Raw genomic sequence first — 23,118 nt, forward strand, 5'->3', positions numbered from 1 at the left:
TACTGAAGTGGCAGCTTTTAGTAAGAACCACTCTGTGTGCATCTTTCTTAGCCAACAATTGCATGGTGATGGAATGAGCATCAACATATAACTCTTAGTTCAAAACTTTCTTCATTAAATACACAAACTATACGTGGAATTAAATGTTCAGGAAAGAAGTCTTTGGGGAGCACAACCTATTCATAGAATCTAGAGACATACGTCATTGCATGCACCAGAACTTTGATCAGCTGCTCATATTCTGTTCTTCTATATGCTAGGATTATTTTATGAATTACCTATATAGTCACAAAGATGAAAGATATTTGATTTTTGTGGCTTGGTGGTTCTTTATTTTCTAAGATTTTTGGAAAAAGCACCAGCTGTATGGCCTTTTAGGGGTTGTGCTCTCTAGAATGCAACAAACTTGACTAGATAGCATTCTTCATTTTTTTTTAGGAATATCATACATAACTGCCAGTCTACACACATTCTGTCTGTTACAGTTGGTTTGAGTAAGACAACCCAACCTTTGTTCCTTAGCTTGTGTCTAGGACTGTTGCCAGAGATGCATGTGCATGAGAGTCTATTTTTTTCTGTCTGCTATTTCAGAAGCTAATAATAAAGCCAGTAGTGTTTACAAGTTTACGTGCATGATAATATTGTGACTAAATTTTAAAATACAAATGGCCTGTTAAAAAAATCTGTGCAAATGATGTAAAGCCCCATTTCCTTACATTCCAGACAAAATACATAAATAACAAGCATATAAGTTCACTCAAGTTTGTAAATGTTCCTGATTATTGCCGAGAGTTGAGTAGAAATCAAAACTTCTCATTTTTTTTCTTGCTTACCACATGATGGATGTTTTTGGTGGCAGATATAACTAAGTTATATCATTTTTTATTTAGCTGCTACAACAGTCTAAGAATACCATCTCACACGTGGTATTTTGAAAAGAAATGAGCATCTGACAGCACAATAAAAAATATGTAGCATGTCTCATAAAGAAAGCTTCCTCAAACTATCATACACAATATCCTTACAATGTGCCATAATCTCAGTAAAATTTTCATCCACTTTGAGGGCTGCGTCTGGCCCTAAATGGATGATCTAGAAAACTGAGATCGCGAGTTATCTTGTGTACAGAAAGAAGTATTAACCAAGCACAACATAAAACTATTCTCCCACATTACTGTAGCTTCATCCATTGTTATGACCTGCGGACTGGTGGTGCAACAGTGCCTGTCACCTGTACAGTGAGGATTGATTTCCTGGGTTCAGATCTTGTCTCAGGCACACTTGTTCTTTTTCTGCATGTTTCATCTGTTTACAGGGCTGGCTGCCTTGATACATCCTTAGTTGCCGGCTTGGCATAAAACACTAATTCTCCCCACCCCCATGAACTGTGGACAGTCGTGCCTAGTGCTTTAAGCCCGCCTTTAACAGTGGGGAAAAGTGCGATACAAATCAACACATTATTGTTATTATTAACAAATATGCATGTCAATACAGACTAAGGTGCTGAATACCAGTAAATTCAGCACAGAAATTTCTTGTCTTGAATTTGATTTCTTTTTTTGCATAACTGGAACTTCATGGTTTTTTTTGCATGGCCAAATAAATGTAAAACAAGACATATTTTGTCTTGTTTAGAATTAGTTTTGACATTCGAGTGTAAATCCAAAGATTCAAAGCTTATTCACACTGACTGCAACCAAAAATTCATCTGATGTAAAATCTTTCCACAATCACAATAAATGTTTTAGAAATGTATCAAGTCTCTATTTTATTTGTTCAGCATGTCATCTTGATTATGCCTATGTGCATGTATACAGACACCACCAGACATGCTTGGAGCAGCTTATGGTTTCTTAGAGTTCACATTAACTCGAGCTGTTTATGAGAGGTGGGCTGAAATTGTGCTGGAAAAGATGCAGCATTTAAAGCCAACATGCTTTAAAGCACCTCACCTCATAATAAACTGCGTCAGAAGTCCAAACCTTTAAATGCATGTAGTTCGCATGACTGCTATACAGACTGCCGTTCACACTTATTACGGTAATGTTAACGTGGAAACTAAATAATCCTGCAGACGTCAAATCATGGCATCATCTATAATACCCCTGCCCATGACTATGACTGCTAGGAGAATTCGAGGTGCACGGTATCAGCCGTCAGAAAGGAGAATGAGTGGCGTCTATTTTAAAACGAGCTATCGGAAGCTTTTAGTGCTACAGTTTGGTATTTCGAAGCTTTCTTTCACACTGAAGTTAGAGTGACGGATAAAAGAGCGGGCTTAACAAAATCAAAACCCAAGCTTTAAGTAAAACATTGTGTTAAGCATACAATCTGCAGTATTTTAGACTAACACAGTCTTGTATAACGAACAAGGGTTACGAAATATTACAGTTCCGTCATCTGTAGCCGTTTCTAACCAAACATATGACGTGTCGCGTGCGCGACGGACTACATCGCACGAGGCGAAGGAAGAACCAATCAGCTGTGTTAGTCGCCCAAAAGCTTGCATCCGGGCTACTGATGGCCGCCAGCCTCGCTTACAAATTTCTAACCAACTATATCCGCCATCTTGAATCCATCTTCCATGAGAAAATGTCGGTTGATGCCCAAGCCGTTACACAAATTCAAGTCGAGAATGTAGTTGGTAAGTCCTTTCGGAAAATAAATCCGTTCAAATTTATTTTCAGCTGAACACTATTCATAAAATTGATAGGGTGCAGTCATCAGCACTCCTAAATATGATGTAGTTCCATGGCCGATGTACGCTCTCGTCGTTGGGCGCAATAATACGCATCAATTCATTGAAGAGTCGCCCCAACCGCGTATTCCTACTCCAGAGCTTGCTTTGCTTCTATTTTTAAGATGAAACCGCGTGTACCCCTCCTAAATATTGTTTATCAAAATTGGACACCAAGACTTTTTAATAAGTTTGCTGGTCACAGCATTTAAAACTTTCACGTTGTTTGATACATGCTTCGTTCCTCCTTTTCAGTATATCACGGTGACATTCTGTATAGTAAAATTTCAAACTATAGATAAACACAGAACACTATTAGTGTTACCATGCATATCGTGGTTATCATTACAACACAAAAGGGTGGAGAAATGTCAAGTGAAACAAATATGATGCATGGGGCTTTCAACAAATCCTCGAGAAGGATGAGGTAAAGAGAAGGCGAAAACGCTGTATAGTCAGAGCCGTCAATGAGAGGGAAGGGGTGGAACATTTTGTAAAAGTATTAGAAGAACATATTAAATTACTTGACATACATTTGTCAACAACAAACAGTATTGCATGATGTGTAAGTGGAAATAGTGCTTAAGTTGAGATTGTTATCAGCATGTATAAAGGATTGCATCATCACCATCATAACAACAACTACATATGAAGCTAGGTGGATCACCACTAATGAATTCTTGCAATATCCAACCTAAGAATATGATTCTGGTAAAGTCTGATGAATTTAGAACCCATCAAGTAAATTAAAGTTTCCTAAACTTTATGCATCCAGTTTAGGATGTCTTTTACTGTTTGAAATTAATGTTTTGCAAATTTTCGTGTGCATGCACCAATGCAACACATTTGATGGTGTTACTGCAATCTAGCAGAATATAATGTAAATAAATTTATTTGTTAAATGAAAGTTGAAAGAATTGGTGAAGTTTTATTAGATCCTCTGAAAACAGTAATACTGCAGAGTAAGTAATTGCAAAAGAAATAAACTCAATATAACATTTATGGACATAACAAATATCACACCAAAACAGTCTTCGATTTTCAACTGAAAAAAATGTTGTGGTTGGTTTATGAATGATACACTCCTGAACATTTATCTGAGGCAGTCATTTATCATATATAGCGCATCACATATTTCCCATAAAATTTGGCAGTCAGTAATTTTCATTGATATGGGTCTGCGATGTAACATTTAGAGAGACGGGATAGTCTGTTGATTTACCTTTGCTTACGTGCATACACAAATATGCAAGCATACATTTGAATGCACGCGTTTGTTTTATGCTCGCTTAGATTTTTGTCAAAATCATTTACATCATTTATTGCCCTGAATCAGAGCAAGAAAACACTTTTTTTTGTTATTGTAAAATACTGAATATGACAACACAATTGACAGTATTCTTACCAAAGTATTCAAAGTATTCTTACCTGCCCTACCACTGGCTTTTCTGAGCAGCATAGCTAAAGTATACATATTTGTGAATTATAATGGTGGCATTATTTTCATTCCACACTAATACATTTTGATCTGTGGTACAGACAACAGGCTAGTAATAATGCTCCATCAGTAATATAACATGTTTAATTTATTGTACCTATACACCACATAATGATTTTGACTTTTGCTGTGTTAATGTAGTATGACCAAAGGTCACATGATAATTATAGTCATGATCTGGGCCTAGTGTGTTAATCATATGAATCAGCATTTTCTCCATCAATTTATGTTATGGTAATAATTTGTATCCATTTCTGCATCCGTTTATGCGGCTAGTGACAAATTGACATGTTTGTTCAATATCTTCTGGTGTTTTCCTTTTCTGTTGTCTGTTTCATTGCTCGAAAATTTTGCTTTCTTTAAGATGCTGTGTTTGCAGACTATGCACAGTACATTGCACAGGTGGCCAATGTGCAGTTGGGAGAAGGGCTGTCCAATGGCACCACAGTTACTTTTATCGATCCCTCTGTGCTGGAGGCTGCACATGTCCTGGATCCCACGACAATGGAGATCCAAGGTTCAATCCAGATTCCTGCTTCAGTTAACATTGAACATGTTATATTGGAGCAGCCTATGATTAGCCAGCTGGAAGGTCTTTCCACTGTTACAGCTTCCAGTAATCCAATTGTGGAGCCACCTGACATTAAGCCACCACTGGGAAAGGTTTGTTGCTTGTTGCTGTACTGCATGTTCTTTAAGGCTGAATTATCAAAGTGTTTTCAGCACAACATTAGCCATCTTCATATGATCTATTAACCCGTCTATTGGAAAATAGCTTGTATTCATGATATATTTTAAACAGCTACACCAGAAAAATCTTAGATGCTCTTAATTAAATCTTAATTAGGAAGTGCAAAGATAAACTGTCTCATACTGTTTGACTTTTGCTCAGATAAAAAGACAAGTCCAGCTGTTCATGTATTTTGCTTGGTGTTCTACATCAGGTCCAGTATGGGGCCAGAGAGTTAGTTAGTTAGTTCCCGTTATGCCGGTCGGCACGTAGGGCAGCGACAAAGGTCCTCCACTTTTGCCTGTCCTGGGCTAGACTCCCCACAGACCCCAGCTGAGGTTTTGGGTCTTCATGTCTGCCTCCACAGTTCGCCAGGTGATCTTTGGGCCGACCTCGCTTGCGTTTTCCTTCTGGCGTCCAGTGTAAGGCAGTTTATGATGGAGTTGCCCGCCTCGGAGACGTTCCAGTGCCATCGCTTCTTCAACAGGATGGTGGCCATACTCTCCTGCCCGCACTGGCAATAGTTCTTCGTTGGAGATTGTCCTTGGCCAGAAGATGCCCAGGATTCTTCGCAGGCTTTTGGTGTGGAAGACTGACAGTTTGTTGAGTCAGTCATTCGCCAGCACTCCGAGCCATACAGTAGAGACATGACCAGACTCTGGTAAAGTCTCAGCTTGGTATGATGCTGTACTGTGTCGACTTCCAGATGTTGCGTAGGCTACAAAAGATGCCCCTGCCTTTGCTCAGTCTGCTCTGGATGTCACGGCCTGCCCTCCATCTTGCGTGACCACGCTGCCCAAGTAGGTGAAGCTTTCAACCATCCAGTCTTCTCCCTCTATGCTGATCATTGGTGGTGTTCAGGGTCATCACTTCTGTCTTCCGGCTGATGTGCAGTCCGACCTGTTGCGCAAAAGTGTGCAGCGAGTCGTCTTCTCCTGCATGTGCCGGTGGGTGTGTGACAGCAGGGCCAGGTCGTCGGCAAAGTCTAGGTCTTCTAAGTTCGTGGAGAGTGTCCATCGTATGCCCCTTGGTTCACTCTTCCGTTGTATGGCGCGTTACCCAGTCAATGACAAGTGTTAAAGAGCAGGGAAGACATCACGCAGCCCTGTCTCACTCCGGTCCCGACCTCAAAGTAGATGTCACTGTTTCCAACACAGCATGAAAAGTTGGCATAGAAGCTTTTGATCAGCAGTACAATTTCCATTGGTATTCCGTATGCTCTCAGGATGCGCCAAAGGCTCTCTCTATGGATGCTGTCAAAAGCCTTCTGGAAATCTACGAAGTTAATATAGAGCTGCCTCTGCCACTCTGTGCACTGTTCAATGATGTTGCGTAGTGCGAATATCTGGTCGGTGCATCCTCTTCTTCTACGAAAACCAGCTTGTTCTTCTCTAAGTTGTGTGTCCACTGCCTCTGAGATGGGGCCAGAGAAAAACAGTATATTTTAGGAATTAGAGGTTTATTTGTTTGCATATCTATGTTTTTAAGTCACATTTTTTGTGTGTTGTTTTCAGGGTCCATTTAATTGTGACCTTTGTGAAAAAGTATTCAACAGATGGAATCAGTTACAACGACATCTGAAGACTCATGATGAAGATAAGCCATTTAGGTAAGCAGCAGCCTGAAAAATAGCTTTATTTATTATTGAAATGCATCACACCAAACTCCTCCTGGCTACAGTTTTCACTTTTCAGCATGTTTATTTTAGAGATAGTAGAACTGCCTTTGTCTTGAAAAACTGTTTCACCAACTGTGCGTCATTCAAGGCTCCCTCTTCGTCTTACAACTGTTTTGAGGCTGATCCACTACTGAGAACGTCAGTGTCCTTTGTGTGTCTTTACATACTATCTCCAATAAATTGCCTAACTGCACTTTTGTAGTAGAACATGAAGCCACTTACTACTTTAGTTTAATCTCACTCTAATCAATCTTATGCTGATGACACTCATCTATACACCAGCTGTTCTCCTTCTCCAAAGCATCCAAGACTGGTAAAGAATGTAAGTTTTTTTGTATGTATGTAGTTGCTATCATGCAGTTGTATGTTTGATGCCTTTTGCTAATTTCAACAGGTGTGTGCAGTGCTCAGCATCTTTTAATGTTGAAGATAACCTTCGATTACATCTAGCCACTCATGTTGGAGAAGATCGTGAGCCTATCTGCCCAGAATGTGGGAAAAAATTCTCCCGTGTGGCCAGCCTCAAGGCACATGTTATGCTGCATGAAAAGGAAGAAAATCTTATGTGTCCAGAATGTGGAGATGAGTTCAATGTGCAGAGTCAACTTGATCGACACATGAATGAACATCGCCAGGAACACGAAGGGGCCCGAACATACATATGCCGTCAGTGTGGGCTTGATTTTCCAAAGTTGTCACTGTTGCGAGAGCATATGAAACAACACTACAAAATCAAGTAAGGCTTCCAGAGCTATGGCTGCTGCAGGAATGAACACTGTCTATAACCCCCCAAAAAAATCAGATTGCTGATAAAGTTTATTTAAATTTTTAATTTATTTCTTTGTCTGCATTAAGTTTATGTTGCAATAAATATAATTCCTTACTTTAAAATTATTTGAAATAAACAGATTTGACTGTCATGTTTAGCAATTGACTAACAGAATAAAGTGAGTTCAATCATTTTTCCATGCTTTCTCAATCATTGTAAAATGAAATATGTGAAGTAGTCATTTAGAGTTTTAATAGAATGTTTCCCTTTCAGAGCATCACTCTCCCACAGAACATACAAACGCAATATTGATCGAACAGGTTTTCATCATCGATGCAAGCACTGTGGGAAGACATTTCAGAAGCCAAGTCAGCTTCTTCGGCATGAGCGTATTCACACAGGTCAGACATCCCTCCTTTGCTAATGTCAAATATGTTTGCACATTTTTCATGGTGACAACAGAAATGAACCATAAAAGACTAAATTTCAACTTTCAAAGCTATAGTTTTGGTTCTGGGGGAGTGTGAGTAGGGGTAGAATGTGAACTAGAGCTTGTAGTACACTGGCAGCTTCAACTGCTTTCACTAACCACATTGGCAACTTTATTTAGATATAAGGGAAGGAATGTAATTTGACTTACTAGCATTTACAGGTTTTGCTGCCTGAGGTGTGTGTGGGGGTGTGTTGGAAGTGGGTGTTCCATGTGAGAACAAAGTTGAAATAGACTCGGTTGGAGTGAAGCAGTGAGCTGGAGGGGCTTAGGCAGGCCAGATGGGTAGAAGGGAAAAGAATAAGCAGGAATGAAAAAAAAGAAGAAAAACAAGGCAAATAACATTGTATCTTTATATTGCTTTACAATTTTTCATTGTCTGGGTTTTGAAATTAACATTTACACTTTTGTCAACACTTGTGCATGTGTGTCTTGCACATAAGAATGAGATGTAGTGTTCATTGCTGGTGTAATACTCTTTATCATTATGTGAAGTCATGAAACTGAGTTTAATACTGTTTGTCATCATGTGAAGTGAAGAAACTGAAGATCCCTGACACTTTCTCCAGATTAAGTCCAGATTCAAAGCCTTCAAATTAAGCCTCAAAACCCATCTCGTTGAGAAATATCTTGCATAATCAAGAGTACAGGTCCCCTCACTCCTCGGTTTCTAATGTATGCATTTAGTTCATGTTTTTGTCATCGTGTCATCTGTTTGCTGATGCTGTCTCTTGTTTGGTTGACTGTTGGTTTTTTTGTAGTCTTTTGTGTGCAGTGCATTGAGTTTTCATCCACATTGGGAACTGTGCTTTACAAATTCAATAATTATTATTATGAGACATCTCTTGGCCACAGGTGAACGTCCATTCAAATGTAGCACTTGTGAAAAAACTTTCAACCAGAAAGGAGCACTCCAGGTTCACATGACAAAACATACAGGAGAGCGATCTCATATGTGTGATTTTTGCCCTGCGACTTTTGCCCAGAAAGGAAATCTGCGAGCCCACATTCATGTAAGTTTTCATTTTGGTTGTTATTGGATGTGTTCTTTTTTTTTTAAGCCTAAGTCAGAGTTTGAGCAGACATTTTCTTGATTATTTTGAGAAAAACAAAGAAAAAGATTTCTTTAATCCTTTGAAACTTATTTCAAGAGAAATATTTTGTGCAAGAGTGGTTTCCCTTGAATTAAATTGGGGTTTTTTTTTTTTTTGTAAGACCTCATTTATCCCAGAGGGCAATTAGATGCAACTCTGTATGGAAGCACAACAAAACAAAAATACCAAAACTTATGAATGGTACAATAAACAATTTTTTTAAAGTTGCTACTTCTCTAAAAATTTAACTCCGTTCATGCGAATTAAAATCTTGCTGAATTCTTGTTGAAGAGTTCATTTATAAAAGAGAGGTGAACAGTTTTTGTTTGCATGTCCAGCGTGTACATACACTAGCAAGCAGTGGGGAAGTGCCTGCCTTTCATTGTGAGGAGTGTAGCTGTGTCTTCAAAAAGTTGGGTTCTTTGAACGCGCATATTAGCCGTGCTCACTCCGACCCTCATGTGAGTCTCTTTACCCTCATTTATTTGTTATTTATTTAGTCCTTGGACAACTTATGCATAAGTAGAGTTGCAGAAAATATTAGTTGTTTAATATTTGGTATCTAACATGTTTTAAATGAATTATTTTTGTTTTTATAGCATATTTATTTTATTTTTATTTTCTTGTATACTGGAAGATTTATTCTCAAGAGGTAAAATAGAGATTCTGTCTAAAACTTCACCTTATGACTGAATTTCTGTCATCTTTGATTGCATTATAATCAGTAAGACTTTTCCACTTAATTTTGTTATTAAAATCTACAAATGACTGAATAGGGTTTAAATTATAAAGGTGCTGACCATTGCTCAGCTTTCAAAAGATGCAAAATTTGCTTCCCTTTGTGCAATTAGCCTTTTACTAAAGTTTTGAGAATGTCATGGGATGATGCCTCCCTATCTCCCTGGTGTTGTCAGCCTATTGTTTAGATATATTTAACATGTCTGGCATATCCAGTGTGTCTGATGTGTCTGTGATGAGACAGGATGTTAGTGAGTTGTGAGCTGGTTGTTTTCTTGTTTCCCTTCAGCTACAATTCATTTTAATGGTAGTGTCTTAACTATTTGCCTTGTTATAAATCACCAAAGAAAGTGGATTTAATTGTAAAAGTCTTATTTTAGGAACTGCCTACACAAGTTGAGGTTCGTCGGGCAGGTGATGAGAAAAGTCTTGGAGACAATGTTATTCAACAGCTGTTGGAATTGTCAGAGCAAGTGCCTGGGACAGGTGTTGAGGGTCTGAGTTCTCAGGACCCTGATGTCCGAGAGGCTGTTCAGGCAGCCCAGCTTCATGACCAGGTAAGATATGATATATCTATATGTAGGGGTAAGATATATATGTATGTAGAACCTGATGAGGACATTGTATCATTAGGATAGCGTTGATGATGATGTCCCTTACAGTGTAGGAAAAACCATCTCATTAGTAGTGTTGGTGGTGTTAGAGCAAGCAAAATCAGTTGTAGGTAATAGGCATTAGTTGGTCTTAAATGTGTAGGCCTTAAGTGATTAATTTAAAAATAATTTACTGAAGTAAGATAAATATATAACAAGCTCTTTTCATGTGAGTAAGCCTTTTCTAGACTTGTAAAAATATAAGAAGTGTCACATAATCATTTGTGTAGGAAAAGATAAGTTACAAGTTAAATCATAAGCCCAACTAAAAAAAAAAAAAAGAAACTCATAAAATCTACTAAGAAACCACCAATGTGATTTAAAAAGATATTTGTCTGTAGGCAAATGGCATGGCAGGAGCCTCTGATATCCTGCAGCAGGCTTTGGAAAACAGTGGACTGACTGGTACCGACAACTGCCAAGGAACACATTCCGGTGCTGTCAGCACCACAGCCTGTACCAGCATTGCCATTCCTCGGACCACCATGACCATGACCGTTCATGATACAGCCACAGGCACAACCAAACGGCACATCATTAGAAGGGTAACACATGCAGAGTTTTTTTTTTCTTTTTTTTGGGGGGGAGGGTGTGCAACATGTTTTTGTGTCACAGGATAACCCACAGTCTTTGGCTTATAATACCTGTGTAGAGGTTTCTTGACCCATGAGTGATCTTCAACTAATAATGTGTGTGTGACCACATGCCTGTGAATTGTGGTCTGTAATTTATTGCTTCTAAATGTATGAAGTAATATTTATTAATTTATTGATATTTTGGTTTGTTGCCTAGGTAAATGGTGTTCGGTGGCATCAGTGTACCTACTGTAGTAAGGAATTTAAGAAACCCAGTGATTTAGTGCGTCATATCCGTATTCACAGCCATGAGAAGCCTTACAAATGCACCCAGTGTTTTCGTGCCTTTGCTGTCAAGTCCACTTTGACAGCCCACATAAAAACACACACTGGTGTCAAAGACTATCGCTGTGATGTGTGCAATAAGCTCTTCTCTACAATGGGCAGTCTCAAGGTTCATGTTAGACTTCACACTGGTAAGTAACACATTCTGCTTTTTCCTCCATTTTTTTCTGTTGGACACATAAAGTGGTGGACATGTAGTCTATACAGACCATGACATCTGGCTGCTTTGTTCCTGTAACATCTTTCACATTTTAAAATAGTGTTTTATAGGGAGAAGTATGTTTACAACTTCTTAGCATTTAAAAAGTTAAGTTTTGTTTCAATATTTGCAGTGTGAAAAATTAAAAAAAATTAAAAAGCAAAGATATAGAAGCAAATTTCTTTACAATACACAAATATGCAAAACATAAAATACACATAAACTAATGTAATATTTAACAGTATGCATATTCACAAAATAACATGCATATACAGTTGTTTAACAAGGTTTCTCTCTGACAGTGTATCTATCAGCAAAGCAAGCCATATGTGTGCATAACTCCTCACCCTCTACCCTGTGCAATAAAGAAACAACTTCCTGTAAACACTAAATCTGTACAGCTTTGCCTTGTCTTTTATACCTAGCCTTGTAACTTAAATGAATATGGTTTTTAACATAATGGCAATTTAAAAAGTCTCCTTCCTTCTCCTGTTTTTTTTTTCTCCTTAATCATGTTTATTGCCCTGATCACAAAGTATTGAACAGAATTTCTATACTTTTTCAAATAAAATTCCTTTGTGCTGAAGTGAGGGAAACATATCAACTACATGGAGCAATATTCCACATATTTCATGCGAGATTTTTGCTGCAAAGTCATCTGAATTACTTGTGATTTCTTTTATTTATTGTAATCTTTGCTTAGGATGATTATAGGGACATAAGAAAGATGTATGTTTATAAAAGTGGTCAATAATTGGACAATTTTGAGTGTACTTACATACCAAGTTTTAACTTTGGCCTTACTTCAAACACGTTTTGAAAAGCTATTATGTGTACACTGATATGTGTGAATTTTTTTCAACAATACATGCTGTTGCCTAAAGGTACAAACAGCTTATTTCTACTTAATTTGATTTTTAACAAAATTTTGAAATTACATTTTGTGACATACAGTCATTTTTCTGGGAAATGATCTATAGCAGACATTTTACTTGAAAGTAAGATGATTGCTTTGCATTAAAGCCAAGGTTCTGTTTCTAACATGAGTTCTTGTGACATTGGTTGCTGTTTAGGGGCAAAACCCTTTGACTGTCAGCACTGCGACAAAAAGTTCCGTACTTCTGCTCATCGCAAGTCCCACATCCTTTCACATTTTAGAGATCCATCTCAGACATCAGCTCGCCCCCGTCGAGCATTCAAACGAGAGGCACGCAGTGATGTGCTTCATGACATCCCACTGCAGGAACCTATTTTGATCACAGAAGCAGGTACTTTACGATGAGAAGGAAGATAAAAACAGAATTAAAGAGCTGTGTGTGGTTGTTAGAAATGCTATAATATTTTGATATTTTTAATGTTATCAAGCCATACTACAGGTCCTGGTAGGTTTTTTTTCTTTTTTTGTTTTTTTAATTCTTGCACCCTTCTCAACATGTCTTCACATTTACATTCATACATTTATATATGTTCACATTCCCACATATTGACTTATAACTTTAATTGTGCATTGTTATAGAGCTGTAAATGCCCATTACTAGGATGTTTAGTGCTCTTCTATACACTGCTTACTTGATTACCATAATTCAGGCAAACCTGCAATACCAACTGTTTGTTTTAGCAGAATGTCTTTTTCCCATGCAGGCTTAATCCAACAGCCTCCACGCAACAACATCTTCCATCAATACTTGGGGGAAAGCAGCAGTGTTGAACGACCATATAAGTGCACCTATTGTCAGCGAGGTTTTAAAAAGTCCAGCCATCTCAAACAACATATCCGATCACACACAGGTTTTTCACCTTTGCTTTTTTTTTTCAGTAAAAGACAAGGTTAATATTCTCTTTTTGCAAGCAAACTTGGTGAAAAAAAATATTCTGAAAAACCTGTTGCCAGAAGTAAATCTGGACATTTCCCAATGTTATCAGTGGTGCTTGTTTTGGGTGATTCAGCATGCTAATTTGTCTGTTTCCATGGTCTTGGCAGGTGAGAAGCCATTCCGATGCAACCAGTGCATGCATTCATTTGTGTCTAGTGGTGTGCTGAAGGCTCATATGAGGACACACACGGGTATCAAAGGCTTCAAGTGCCTTATTTGTGACACATCCTTCACAACGAATGGATCACTTAAGCGCCACATGTCAACGCACAGTGAAAACCGACCATTCATGTGTCCTTATTGTCAAAAGACCTTCAAGACCTCAGTCAACTGCAAGAAACATATGAAAACTCACAGGTGGGTCTTTATATATATGTGTTTGTGTATGTGCATGCATATGTGTGAGCATGCATGTGTGTGTATGAGCACAAATGTACAGGACGTGCATGTTCATTCATGTAGATGGGCACTTATAGTGATGGTGAAGAGACTGCTCAGATTTCCAGATATGTTCAAGCATCTGGTATTCATGTTTTAGTGTGTAGATAATTATACTAGGGTTTCAGATAGACATGAATAGATAAACAGCAGGACTGAAAGCCATTGAGCTTACAAAAAAGGATGATGAATTTTTCCATCTATCACTATAGACATGAAGTTAACATGTCACTGCAAGATGGGAGTCAGGTTGGTGGACCAGATGGAGGTGAAGGAGTGGTTGATGCAGAGGAGTCGGTAACTACAGGAACCGAGGCAGACTTGACTCAGCCTCAGACCACAGCTGACTTGGCAGCATTGCAGCAGACAGAAATTGGCCATGCCACCACCATTACACAGCATGACCTGCAATCATCTGCACTTACTGATGCTTTCAACACCACAGCTCTTGACCAGACCTTTCAACAGACCTTAAATCAACAGGTGGTTGAGCTAGTTTGCACAGCCACCTTTTTAAAGACCTACATGATTGGTCTGAGTTATAAGCAGATTCTGGTAGGTAGATATAATATGAATACATTCTGTAACTTTCAGCATCTGAAACACAGCAGTTTATTATGTGCGATGTCACAGCTGGTGGCGTCCATGATTTGTCTCAGTAAGTATATAATATCCAGAAGGTGGATCAGTACAGTGGGTTCAACAGACGATCTTCGCTTATCGTGCTTTAATAGCAAAGACAAGTGTAAAATGGTGGTTTTTTTTGCCTTGGATGTTTGAACCTGAGAATGCTGAAGGTTCAAAACCTCAAACACAATATGTTATAAGCTGATTCTGGTAGATTATTCTCTGTAAATTTCAACATACAATGCTTAAAATATATTGTTTAGCTTGTCCAGTTTTGAAGATCACATTCAGCTCACACATTCAGAAATCGAGGAAAAATATAAATACCAGTTTAGTTAGAAGTTTTTTATTTAAGTAAAATATGACAGGCTTTGTGTTTAATCTACGGGTGTGACTTTTCTGAATATTTTCCTTATGTATTAATGTTCTTTGTATTTTTTGTATGTTACTGTTTTTACAGAATGTAAGCAAAATTATTGTGTTGACAAAATGTCTGTCTGTTTCAGGTATTTGGGCAGCAGCAGAGTTTTACGCAGACTTTTACTCTAAGTGGCCAGCAAACGTTTGGCCAGCTGAATACAACTCAGTCTCTTGATGAACAGATGGCAACACCATTATCTAGTGCTCAAGCTCTCAGTTCAGCTTTGAGTGCACCCCTTTCCTCCAGCACTTCTTTGACTGTTCCACTCTCCTCCACCCTGGGCCCACCTCACCAGCAACAAATTACACAACAGCTAGCTACCTTGAGCCAGAATCAGTTTACTTTTCAGGTATTGAATTAAATTTTGTCTCAGACAGCCAAGATATTATGTCCATTTGTAGACTTGTATGTGTGATTGTGCATGTTAACTTATTACATTAACATTTGTTAGGTACTGTATTTCTATCTCTTGAAAACTCTCGTGCTTGTAACTTGGGTAAGGAGAAGTAGCTATGATACTGATGTTTAGTGATGACAGACTATCATCATCATCCACAGCCACAGCAACTAGAAGTGGGTCCACTAGGGGGAGACTTTGGACAACAGAGCTCCATGTCAACGTCAGTCATGCATTCAATGCTTCAGTCAGGGTGAGTAATTTATTCATGGCTAATCATCATATTTGAATCTGGCTGATTCTGTGCCTTTTTCAAACTTTTTTTTGTGGTAGTAGAATGGATTTATTATTCAGCAGTATGGAGTGCCCCAGGGCCCTTGTTTACTGCCTATGTCCAGCCACTTGGTCCTGTGATTTGTCACTTTATCATGCAGTTCCAAAGGTATGCTGACAATAGCTCCTAACGATAGTCCAGTTTGCCAACGGCACAGACTATTCACTTAGCAAAGTTTTGATTCTGTCAAACACTGGATGTTGACAAACAAATTACAGCTCAACAAGGAAAAAACTGAATTCATCTCAATAGCTTCCAAACATATGCTTGAACACCTACCTCTGTTCATATAACTCTTTTTTTTTTTGTTTGTGGATCCATCATTACTATTTTCCCAGTCTGTCAGGAACCTATGAGTAATGTGTAACATTATATATATGTATGCTTATGTGCCTTCACCAACACTTGTGCTTTCCAGTGATCAGGAACAGCAGTTAGTGGAGTCAGAAACAGAAGAATCTGGAGTAGGTTTGGGACTGCAGTCGATGGATGAAAGTGATCGCTCATTCCAATGTGATTTCTGCCATAAGCTTTTCAAGAAGTCAAGTCATCTCAAGCAGCACTTAAGGTCACATACAGGTAAAGTTGCATAGGTTTTGAATGCAATTTTTAATAAGGTTTTTACTAAATTCTTGTATCACAGTTTTGATTCTCATATTTTAATATCTTCCTTCAAGTCATATAATGTTTATCATTATCATATAGCATTCTTATGACTTTTCTAAAATTAATAACACATCATCATATTTGTCACCATAATAATATTTATTTTGATTGCTGCTTTGCTTCAGGTGAAAAACCATTTAAGTGCATGCAGTGTGATAGGACGTTTGTGTCATCAGGTGTGCTTAAGACACACTTGAAGACACACACAGGTGTGAGAGAACACAGATGCAACATTTGCCAGGCAACCTTCATTACCAATGGATCATTGACTCGTCACATGATGATCCACCAGTCTGTCAGACAAGTCAAGTGCCACTTCTGTTCTGAAACCTTCCGGACTGGTATGCACTACAAGCGTCATTTACGGCATGCCCACCCAAAACAAGAACAAGCTGGTGAGTCACTTTATTTCCTCACTTTTTTTTGAGGGAAAAAGAGGGGAGCATGTATGTGTCCCCGCCAAAAGCCACATCTTCCATTGGAGGGATCATACTACTACAAGTGGCCTTCAATAATAGTTGGTGAAACTATGTCAAAGAGACACAATTCTGTTACTTTCATTCTATGCACAGCTGATTTCCTCCACACTTCTTCACTTGTCTTAGAAGTTGAGCATAAAGGAAATGAAAGATTTGTTTTTTTTAAATTTCCCCACTTCTTTTTTTTCTGTAGTTGTTGGGGATGAGGAAAACCTGGCACCTCAGACCCGTCGGTCTCTCATTCAAGTCAGCAACATGGAGACAACAGAGCAAATTCTGTCCAAGAACAATGCCGAACTTTCAGTATCGGAGAGGATTCTCTTGGAGTCATCATCAGAAAAAGATCGCATCAGTGAGGTGAAGGTATTATATGCTGAACAGAAGAACGCATTTATTGGTGATCTAGTGCATCTCTCATTTCAGGTATAGTCATTTAGTTCTGCACTGAGGTGGAAGTTAGGATTTCCAGTAAAGACACACATTCTAGTTTGAGAAGTTTTTTTTCATTAGTCATCGTGGCATATTTTAAAATAAAGTTTTTAATACCTAGGGAAATGTTAACTGTACGGAGTCTTGACTATACAGCTATTTTTTTTTTAACCTCTGCTGCATAAAGTGCTCTTTGAGATAAAATGTTGTATACAAACTTTCTGGTCATCACAGGAAAAGCAAGACATTGTGCCAGGTCAGCATGCTCACCAGTGTAGCCATTGCCATAAGAGCTTCAGGAAACCTAGCGATCTTCAGCGTCACATCCGTATTCACACAGGCGAGAAACCATTCCAGTGCCAGACTTGTCATCGGTCCTTCACAGTCAAATCAACTCTTGATAGTCACATGCGTACTCACAAACCAAGTGAGTTGTTTAACTCAGCTCTTGGTGCCTGATCCTTTGGAACAATGCTGAAGTAGCTTTTTTTTAAAAAATCTTTGAGAAAATCTTAGCAAACAGCCTAATGTCCTGGTGAAATGTGAGCAGTAAGTAGCACATACCCTTAAGGTGTTCCACAGAGGATTGCTCAAAGCAGGTTTGAAAAGGCAAGGAGGGAGATGAGGTAGAAATGCCACATGAGTGATAGTGGAATTTTTAAGAGTTTTTTTCGTTTGTTGTTTTGTGTGACTGCATTGTCTGTTTGTTATGTTGCAGCTGAGAAAAACTTTCAGTGTCACATCTGCGACTCCATGTTCTCCACAAAAGGTAGCTTGAAGGTCCACATGCGCCTGCATACCGGGGCCAAGCCATTCAAAGTGTCCCAACTGCAACCTTCGCTTCCGGACCTCTGGCCATCGCAAGTCCCATATCCTGTCTCACTTTAAGAGTGAATCACCTCGCAAACGCAACACCACTGGCAAACGCCAAACTGCTAACATTTTGCATGACCAGCAACAACATCAGCAGCAGCAACAACAGCAGCAACAGCAGCCTCTTATTGTCTTCAACACAAGTGACCTTGCCGCAGCTGCTGGGCAGCAGGTGGGACTCACAGGCCAGGTGCTGAGCATTGACCAGTCCCTTTTATCCTCACAGAATCTCCTGCCAGTGTCACTCACTGTGTCAGATGGGATGGGGGGACAGGTTACGGCAGATGGTTCTCAGGTAAGGGAATCTTTGTGGCATCTGTGAAATATTTTAATATCTTAAAATACTTTTGGAACACCTCATGAAGATTTAGATATGTATTCCCATGCAGTCCAGGATTTTTGTTTTTAGCTGACTTGATAAAGAAAGTCTTATAATGCAGAAAACCTTTAAACATTGGGATTGGCTATCAAGCTATAGTCATTATGCAACTCTTGGTCCCTCACCACTGTTGTAAAAGTATAAAGTAGTAAACATCCAGGGTACACGATGTTCTTATTTGGTTTGTGCATGCTGAAATGCTGTTGGTAGAGCAAAATCATGACAGCTTTAGGCTGACATTATTACCTACATTTCAGATGTCGAAGTGTAAACTACAACTATTGCCAGTTCATGTGTTTTTTCAGATGCTGCAAGGTTTTGTTGGACATTACAATTATTTGTTAGTTCATCTTTTTGTCTGTATCACAGATGCTGCAGAGTCTGGTTGAAGGAATACAACTGCAGCTGTCTGGCAGTCTGCCACAGGGTATGCAGCTGACTGGCTTGGAGACAGGAGCTGGCAGCAACCTGATCTCACAAACTGTTCAGATTGATGCCTCGCTGCTGCAGCAACTACAACAGCAAGGCAACATCAATATCACCATCAATCCCCATCTTTTGACATCACAGGTATCCACTGATCCAAACCTAGTTCAGGTGAGTGAATGCACAGAGTGTGGTGTGTGTTACGAAGACAAAATCTTTTCACAAAAATGAGCCATTTGTGCTTTGAATTGTGAGATTAAATTTAGATCATGGGCAGTAAGTGTAGAATCTGCACATAAAATTATGTGCATAATTTATTTCTTCCAAAATTATACACTTGTTTATTCAAGTCTGGCAAAGAAATGTTTAGCTGTAATTTGAATACAGGTGGTGCTTTCTAGGACCCACCTTTTCCAGCAATATTTTAAGTAGTTGGTGACTTTCTTCTCCTTTTTTCATATTTTCCACTCTGTCTGTTGTGTAGGTGCCATTTTATGTGTTCATGTGGCCTGTCTGTATGTGACAAAGATATTGTTAAACCAACTGAATATGTCAATGCACATTGAGCTTGCTGCCAGCAGGGAAATATGCCATAGAATTGCTTTTATTATGATGATGATGATGATGATGATTATGTTACATTGCCATAGTGATAACTCATGAATTGAATAGAAAATGTGTTAGCAACATTAGTAGAGCTGTAGATTTAAAAGCAGAATGGAAATTCAGACACAACTTTGTGCTGGTTGAAAGAAATACTTTAGTCTCTATATAATGTGCATTCTATCATCAAAAACAAAGTTCCATATTCAATTATTTTTCTTATTAATTACAGAGTCTACATCTGGCACCAGTCTCTATACAAGAAGCTGTCAACCCAAACATAATTGTACAATCCCAGTCAGCAATATCACTGGCTGGCCAGACCATGCTAGAAACCATGCAGACTAACTCTGGCACCATTGTCATGACAACCCAACAGGCGCATGACCCAACCACAGCAGCTACCTCCTACGTGACAACATCACTGCAGGAGAATGAACAGGTGGTGCAGATTGTTTCTTAATTCTTTAGTTCGGAGAAAGAAATTCTTTAGTTCGGAGAAAGAAAATATTTAGGAAGACATCAAATGTTGCGTTAAAACCAGAGGAGTCATTGCTTATGACACATGGAGGATAGCGAACAGAAATTTTGCTGCCTGGAAAGAATTTTGCTAACAGGACATCTCTTTACTAACAGGGTACTTTGTAAAGTGACAGTAAAATGAAAGAAGACGCTTTATATAGGAGTGGAGTGAGAGATGAATGTGGAACAGATGGTGGGGTCTCCACATAAGGTCAAAACACAGATGTCTGAAATCTTTAGGTTGTGAAGGGTAAAATCCAAAGCCAGGATGTAACAATACCCTTATTAGTTTATTTCTGACATCTCCAGCTTGACTTCATTCTTTGCTTGATTATGTTTGTTGACAAATATCTGGAGAACAGAGGGGTGCTTTTCACTCAGATGCTAGGAAATATGATTTTTCAGCCAGCTCAACCCAGTGATTTGATTTTTTTTTAAACTGCACCTTTCAAAATAGTAATTTTGTTGGCTGGTTATCTTGAACCTGTCAAGGATGTAGGTGGCTTCTCATGAATTGTTTTAATATATTTTTATTGTCTTGTTTATCTTCCTGTTGGTGGCTGCCAGAATGTGGTGTTGGTAGAGGAGGAAGATCCTGTGTTGCCTGAAGATGATGGCGAAGATGATGGGGATGAAGACAACAGCCTGGAGACCAGCGAGGTCATGGACCACACCATGGGCCATGCAGTCAGCATGGTGGAGGGGGTAGGAGGTGATGTGGGAGGGGAAGAGTTGATTGGTCAGAACTCTATCCAGCTTGGACTTGGGCAAGAAGAGAGAAATTTCATCTGTGGGGTATGTACCTGGTCTACAGGAAGATTGTTATGTGGATTATTTGATAAAACGCTCTGCAGTGTATTAACATGAATTTACCTGTTAAAATGAATGTCATCAAAACCCATCATAACCACTTAGAGGATAGAGAATAGACTTGTAGGCTAATGAGGCATTGTCAGTTGGATGCATGCATCATAGAAGACAGAGCTCAGGGGGAAAAAAAAGTATAGAAGGTTTAAGAAATAAAGTGTAACTATAAAGCATCTTGAAAGTATGTTTCTTGGGGTCATGCAGGTGTGCTTTAAAGGGTTTAAGCGTTCCAGTCATCTTCAAGATCACATGCATATTCACCAGCCATCAGGTGCAAGTCCTCGACGGCCCAAGGCCACACCACACAAATGCACAGTGTGTAACAAGCGATTTCAAAAACCTTCACAGGTAGAGCGCCACATGCGCATCCACACAGGTAAGCGGAAGTTTAGTCGAGCTAGAGTCATTGGCCTCCTTTTTTGTTTCCCCTGAAAAAAATTTAATGACACAAAATATTGTGAATAAAAACATTGTTTTTTTGCTGTTTAACCATATTTTTCCTTATTGAATATGTCAGCATATTTGAATCCTGACAGAAAAGGGTATCCCATGTGTTGCTTGTTAATTGATTTGATAGTAGGATTTCCAAATAAGATCAAGTCTACAGACAAAATTAGTAGAAATGTTGTAGAAAGTACATTTTTAAACAAATTGATGAAAAATTAATTAGTCTAGAGGAACTGTCCGTTGTTTTAGATGGTGTCCAGTCACTTAATCCCCAGACACTTCATCCCCGACACTCAAGAACAATTTTCATATCATATTGTTGAAGAACATTAAATTTACTAGCTTATATGAACTTTAACTAATGTTGTAGATGTTCAAATGACGTTGAAGTTAATAGCATGATTTGAATTTGAATTTCAATTAAATTTTTCGCTGACTTCATAATTTTTATAGTTAAGGATTTAGTTTAGGGATTAAGTGTCTGGGGATGAAGTGTCTGGGGATTAAGTGACTGGGAACCGTTTTAGATCATCTTACTTGAGTTTGTCTGTCGGTAGGGGAGCGTCCATTTGTGTGTGACATCTGTAAGAAGGCCTTCAACCAGAAGAATGCACTCAATATTCATCTCAAGAAACACAGTGGGGAAAAGCCTCACACCTGTACCTACTGCAATGCAGCTTTCACTCAACGAGGGAACCTGAAGACTCATATCAAGAGAGCACATCACACAGATATGGTCAGCTCCATGAATCTTCCCAAGAGCTATATGACCACCATTCAGACAGGTGATAGTGTGGGACCTAACTCAGGGGCTAGTGTCTCAGAAACTGATACTGTTGTTGCTTCTGTTGCAGACAACAGCACAATAGTGACTACAAATGTGTCATCTGCAGTAGTTGGGATTTTGATCTTACTGATGTGGCTGATTTATTGTGATATTTGGGAACAAAATGGGTTGTGTATATCCAGGACCTTGGGAAAGGAACTATGTCCTCAGTGTCAACGGCTGTCTGTTTTGGATAATTTAATTCTGAATTATACATTTTGATTTGTGCATCTAGTAGACTCAAGGCAGGCAGTGAGGCTATTTAAAAAGAAAAAAATGTGGTGCCATGATGTGAAGAAACATTTTAAAACTGTTTTGAATAGCCTGCCCTTTGGATTCCTTATCCACTTGGCTTTATTGTGCCCAGTGATCAGCAAGATTTGTGCGATTGTTCAGTTGCCTCCTTCTGGTGTACCTGTGATTTATGCTTATTGAGAAACAGGTAGGTTGGCAAGGTGAGAAATCCGTAATTTTGAGAATAATTGTTGGATGATAGAGCAGAAGCATATGGATACTCCTATATATTCACTGATTGTGTGTGTGTGTGCAGATGTAGCATGAGTGGGTGTGAATGCATGCATATGTGTGTGTAGTTTGTTTTGCATATGCACACACCAGTTATACTTGACGGTGCTGTCTCAGGAATTCAGTAAACACAAGAACATTTTAGCTGGTATTATTCAATGTTGATTGTATGTTTTTATTGCAATGTCTGGAAGATCACATTGTTTTTTGTATGTGGAATCTCTGCACACAGATAAAGATGTGCAAGTCTAAAGTTTGTATATAGCTGGTACAGTTTTTTTTAACCTTGTTGTAATCCTTTGTTCAGGATAAAGCAGGTTAAGCATGACCCTTTTCTCTCTTTACTTTTGTCATCTCCTGCTTGTCTGAATAAAAGTTTTCCTTTACCAGGTGGCTCATGCATATAAAGAGGTGGTTACAAGCATTCAGTAAAGTTTTTTTTTTTCAACCGACATTACCTGCATGGTAATAGAAAAACT

General features: G+C 38.8%; 1 protein-coding gene across 1 annotated transcript; it reads left to right on the forward strand.

Moving 5' to 3' along the window:
- Window positions 1-1,857: 1,857 nt before the first annotated feature.
- Window positions 1,858-23,063, forward strand: LOC112576670 (zinc finger protein 236-like). Its single transcript, XM_025259295.1, is given in 27 exon segments — window positions 1,858-2,644; window positions 4,615-4,898; window positions 6,480-6,574; window positions 7,038-7,379; window positions 7,686-7,813; window positions 8,758-8,915; window positions 9,335-9,457; window positions 10,115-10,291; window positions 10,729-10,932; window positions 11,180-11,438; window positions 12,580-12,774; window positions 13,148-13,294; window positions 13,488-13,737; window positions 14,031-14,301; window positions 14,952-15,215; window positions 15,425-15,516; window positions 16,016-16,176; window positions 16,389-16,658; window positions 16,936-17,165; window positions 17,406-17,598; window positions 17,890-17,987; window positions 17,989-18,339; window positions 18,793-19,020; window positions 19,685-19,894; window positions 20,542-20,769; window positions 21,046-21,217; window positions 21,846-23,063. Coding segments are annotated over 27 exon segments (5,841 nt in total). The 5' UTR covers window positions 1,858-2,424; the 3' UTR covers window positions 22,337-23,063.
- Window positions 23,064-23,118: the final 55 nt, after the last annotated feature.

The sequence above is a fragment of the Pomacea canaliculata genome, linkage group LG12, assembly GCF_003073045.1.
Source record: "Pomacea canaliculata isolate SZHN2017 linkage group LG12, ASM307304v1, whole genome shotgun sequence".
In the NCBI taxonomy this organism is placed as follows: domain Eukaryota; kingdom Metazoa; phylum Mollusca; class Gastropoda; order Architaenioglossa; family Ampullariidae; genus Pomacea; species Pomacea canaliculata.